Consider the following 5,375-nt stretch of genomic DNA (forward strand, 5'->3'; position numbering starts at 1 on the left):
TGATTTTCTAATTAGGCTAATTAGCAAATTATGTGATGTCATCAGTGATGATGTCATCAGTGATGATGTCAAAAGTGATGTCATAAGGGCGCGCGCGCGCACACACACACACACACACACACACACACACACACACACACACACACACACACACACAAAGGAGGCATTGTGACAAGACTGATCAGTGATGTCACACACACACACACACACACACACACTCAAGGAGGCATTGTGACACTGACAAGACTGATAATATTAATTACTGATGCGCATCTTAATGAAAATACATTATGGCAGCTACAATATTACCATTGTATGTTATCAAACTTACAATCATTATCCAAATTAGGTAGATAATTTGATTAGATTGATTTCATGATCATCATCATCATCATCATCATCATCAATTAAAATGGTACATTGCCATGAATGGGATGTTGTGCTTTTAACACTGCTGCCCCCAGACAAACTTAACAGTAAGCCCATGAATAGACCTGCATGCCATGTTCATCAGAGTTGAAGAAAAGACAAAGTAAAGCTAAAAATTCAAAGCATGTCTCAGCCAGCAGCGCTCAGCTTGTGATTGTCTCTGGGTGTGGGCGAGTAGCCTACAGCCTGGGATGAAGGCAGGCAGAGATAATCACAGATGAATCATAGATGAGTTTGTTCGGGATGTCACGTTGACGTTCATTTTGCGTCATGTTTTATTTACCGCATGGTAGGATAGCCTATAAAGGCTGCTAAAACAGTATTTCATGGAGAAAGTCAGTGTGTGTGTGTGTGTGTGTGTGGGTGTGGGGGGGGGGGGGGGGGGGGGCAACCAAAAAAAACAAATAAGTTGGTCAGCCTCAGCAGCAGAATGAAACAATACCAGGCGGACACTGCAGCCACACAAGTTATCTCATCGCCACTGACAACCTGGGTGTGTCTCTCAACACAGGGATATTTACCAACTTGTGTCTTCCACACATTATTTACGATGCCACCAGGGCTGAAGCACCACACTCTCTAGACCCAGGTGTATTAAATCAGCAGTGTATTTTGGATGCCGGGAATTGCATTTACGTGCTACTGTAATGCGCATAAATAATGCTAACTACGTGGCTCATATCACACAAACGAAATAAGTGCAGGTTCGATCAATAACCGGTTTTGTTGGATAATGTGTTAGCACGTTAGCATTTTCACTGTAAAAAAACAAACAAACTTGCGGCTGATGCTCACGAAAGAGCCCATTGTGCTAAGCCTCAGAGCCTCGATAATTTGATTAAAATAATGCCCACACCCAGCATTACCCACCCGGGCCGATACACACACGCACACACATTTTAAACTTCTTTAATCTTACAGTAATACGTGAGATATTTTTTTCTCGCTTTTAAAAGACAACTCGGTTCATTTATCTAGCTTAACTTGCTGCTTGCTTGGCAGAGCACGCAGCAGGTGCAGCGGGTTCACATCACCAGTCACACAGGAACTTCTCTGGAGGATTCAGCATGACTTACCACTCTGCTCCCCCAGAAAGACCAGTTTGAATTTTCTTAAAGGGTTCCCAAAGTCACTGCCCACAGACATGTTGGGGTCGTTTCTGGCTATCTGGCGTCAGTCTGGGTGTAGTTGTTTTGTTCCCACTACTTCGGCTCGGGATGATGAAGATGCTGGATGGAGAAGGCGACGTTCCGCCCGGTTCAGCCCCGCGTGCTCTCCGTGATGGGAATACTGCTGCACCGAGGCGAGCCTTTTTTTTCCTCAGAGGGGCTGCTGCGCATGCGCGGCCTCTCCTCGTTCTCTGAAAACTGTCAAACCTATGATATGACGTCATACGAAGCCGTGGAATGAGGTGAGGAAGAAATGTAGGCTACTTCACTCACTTGCTACCTTCAGTCCTTTAAGCCAGCTGTATGTGCACATTTCTCATCCCACACTAGGTGGAAGACAGAATGTAATACAGATCTAGCCTAGAGCGAGAGGCCCAGACAGACTGCAAGAAAAACAAACAAAACATTGATAGCTAGTAGGCCTACACCAAATAACATGTTTATTGTGCTTCAAACTCATGTTCTTCCCATTATGTGCTGTAAGTATCCTATTGTGCAAGTATGTCCACACAATACATTTCGGTCACTCAAACAATTGCCATCTACAGAGATGCAGCAGTCTTCAATTGGCATCAGCCAAGATCCTTGGCAGATTAAACAAATATAAAACTAACTTAATTAACTTATAGCCTACTTAACATTACACAACTAAACCAATCCAACCTCTTAACAGTAGTTATTAGTTTCTCGAAAGCAATCTCCCTTATGGAGCAGATTAATGCACGGCCACCATTTCCACACCGGAAATACTATTTTAGGGGCAACTTTGTGTAGAATTGTTCAATATGAATGATCTTGCTATCAAATCATACATTTATGACCACAGAGAAGCCAGATTTATTCGATATACATTTCAATTTTAGCCATTTTAAAAGATGGCTAATGGCTGCCATTTCAGCCATTTTTACCATAGAATTTCACTGTCCACTGGCAATTTTGATGATTCTGGTGTCAAATGACAGGTTTTTAACTATGGAGGATTCCAAATTATACATCAATCCTTCTGCCATTTACTCTGCATATTTTCTATTAAGTAATGTGAAAAATAGGCATACACATTATTTTAGTAAAACTTTTATTTTGCACAGAAAATTGACATGATCAAAGGATCACTCCTCATGGAAATAGCCTATATATTTTGTATTTGCACAAGGAGCGATCCTTTGGTTACTATTGAATACACATCAGCTATGACTAAATAAAAAAAATAAGTATCAGCTGTAGGCTACTGGACCTGTCATACATCATGACATTGACCACAAAGTTTTCCAAGATCTTAATGTCAGCATCATCTATACTGGCTGAGGATGCTGAAAACATTGCAAGTATCCTTATAAACGTCCCATGGTTTGCCATGCAGTCTTCGGTAAATAAAGCCACAAACTGACTTGAAGAACTGTCAGTTTATGGCATTTGTGGCCCACAAATGCTATAAACTGACAGTCCTTCAAGTCAGTTTTGGTGTTGCACAAAGTCCTTCATCACTTGTGTTAGAGGTAGAGCATGGACTTTGTTCAGGCGAGGTGTGCCCAGCGCTTGGCGGATCCGAACCCGACACATGTGTGCCAGACTGCGAGGACATCTCTTGGCCTCCATAAAGACCCTGAGCGCCTTGGGATCCACCCTCTCCATCAACTGTGCCTCCTCCCAGGTCAGGACCAGGTTGGCGCCGTGGTCCAAGAGCAGCTGGACGAAGGCCGCGTCACACCCGTGCCTCAGCACCATATTTAACAGACAAGAACCCATGGTACGGGTCAGAACGCCAGCAGCCTCGAGCAGCAGGCGGAAACAGTCCAGGTGGCGGAAGAACACGCTGATGTAGAGAGGAGACCTCCAGATTTTGTGATCTTTGTCCATGTCAACAGGAACAGCAGCACCAAACCTAATGAGTTCCTGCAGCATGTCCAGCCTTCCCTTCTGGGCAGCCCAGTAGACGGGGGTGTATGAGCCAATTCCGCTTCTGTTGGGATCGGCCCCGGCTTCCAGGAGGATCTGGGCGCAGTCCAGCTGACCATTGAGCAAGGCCCAGTAGAGAGGCCTGCGTTCTTCGTCATCAGTTAGGTCTACCTGGGCTCCCTGGGTGATCAGGTAGTCCACACAGGCAGCGTGACCCCACCTGGCTGCGAGCACCAGAGGAGTGCACTTAATACCCCACCACGACCTCCACTCATTGATCCGCCTTCTGAAGTGGTCTTCCTGCAGCATGGTCCTCAGTTTGTCCAGGTCTCCTGCGTAGGCGGCATCGTGGAGCTGCTTGTCGTCATCATCATCATCATGCCCTGGACGAGCAGCCTTTCGAGCAGACATTCCTTCAGGTCTGTCACTAGTGCTGCACGGTATACAGAAATGTAAAAATATTTTTTGTTTAAAAACTTCGCTATTGGAAGTTCCCAAAGTTCGGGACCATCACTTTAACTAGCCGTTGTTGTGCCTAGGGAAGTTGCTCATTTCCTCGGTTAAAAGTAACGTTACACGCGACGCAGCACATAAACAAACACACTCACGTTTCCCAGTGTCTGCCATCACACTCCCGCAAATATATACAGTAATATTATGCGTAATGTTAACATAAACATCTTACCGAGAGGGAGAGAGAGGCAACAGAGCTAATAGCTAAGCTAAGTAACTAGCAGATCTGAAGCATGTAAACAGGCAGCCATGATGGGATTTGGGAGAACGTCGGTAAAAGGAGAGAGCTACGACTGCTTGTGAACTAGTGCACGTTAGTGTACATTGGGTAAAGAGTCGCTGTGACGAAGACGAGATTAACAGAGTTGAGAGCACAAAAACACATTCGCAGCTGTAGCAGCCATTATTATCCTCCTGCATATGACGCCTTCATGGAGCGTCGGCAAAGCACTAGAGTGTGGTCTTTGAGGGACAACGGAATGTAACTTGTCACTACAAAATAAATAACCGGCGTCTACATGCACAACTCCACTACTTCCTGAAATTAGTACAGCTTCTTTATTTCCTGTCATCACTATTGGATGAACTGATTGTCAGGTGTGCTCACAACAATGATCAGGTACACCTGATTAATCAGTTCATCCAATAGTGTAGGACAGGAAATAAAGAAGCTGTACTAATTTCAGGAAGTAAAGAAGTTGTGCATGTAGTCTTGAGATTTTTTCCTAGCAGACAGACATGTTACTAACTTTTCAGTCTGAGCCATCTTACTTACAGTACATAGCCTATGTGCTGTACCAGAGCGCTGCAGTTTCTTTTTTTATTTATTGTGTTTCTATTTTCTGTTTGAGACCATCGACATAAATAAAGATCTCAATGTTTGAGACAGGCAAAGGACCTGCCTCAAACAGACTGATATCACAGGATGTGCTGGATTCTGTTCTTAAAATGTTTTATATTTTTTGAAAGAATATTTTATTTCAAATTGTTTCATTTATTTATTTACATAAAAGATTTTATGTCTGAAGAAGAGCGTAAGCTCGAAACATAACACCTGGAAAGAATAAAACAAAAGCAAACGGGAGCTACAGTCAGTGTGCAGCCTTTATTTGTTTATATAACATTATGACATAACATGACATCATAACATTATGACATCATCGAAATTGATCTTCATTTTTGCGTGGCTAATAGGTTTTTTATCAAAAGAACAATTCCCAAGGAGTATTTGTTCTTTCTAGATGTGAACGATTCAAACAGTTCAATTGCTCCACTATGGTGTAACAAAGTTGACTTCCTTGGTATGGCAGCCGGCTGGCAGCCGAAAGGCCTTCGGCTGAAGATTGTTGCGACTGTACATGTAGGCAT

At 43.6% G+C, this 5,375-nt stretch overlaps 1 protein-coding gene and 1 pseudogene across 3 annotated transcripts in view; both read right to left on the reverse strand.

Moving 5' to 3' along the window:
• Nucleotides 1-1,575, reverse strand: part of rab6ba (RAB6B, member RAS oncogene family a) — a gene marked incomplete at both ends in the record, with an annotated part of 70,280 nt that extends 68,705 nt beyond the window's left edge. For both annotated transcript variants that reach the window (XM_083647153.1, XM_083647152.1), the window contains one exon: nucleotides 1,506-1,575. In XM_083647153.1, coding sequence (XP_083503279.1) covers nucleotides 1,506-1,575 — 70 coding nt within the window. The remainder of the gene's footprint in view (nucleotides 1-1,505) is intronic.
• A 1,199-nt stretch (nucleotides 1,576-2,774) lies between these two features.
• On the reverse strand, nucleotides 2,775-4,411 carry LOC310785965 (ankyrin repeat and SOCS box protein 1 pseudogene; annotated as a pseudogene). Its single transcript, XR_014554082.1, has 2 exons — nucleotides 4,180-4,411; nucleotides 2,775-3,927 (listed from the first exon to the last, which is right to left on the reverse strand). The product of XR_014554082.1 is annotated as an ankyrin repeat and SOCS box protein 1 pseudogene (transcript).
• Between the last annotated feature and the right edge of the window lie 964 nt (nucleotides 4,412-5,375).

This window comes from Poromitra crassiceps (genome assembly GCF_964638095.1).
Source record: "Poromitra crassiceps genome assembly, chromosome: 12".
Lineage (NCBI taxonomy): Eukaryota > Metazoa > Chordata > Actinopteri > Beryciformes > Melamphaidae > Poromitra > Poromitra crassiceps.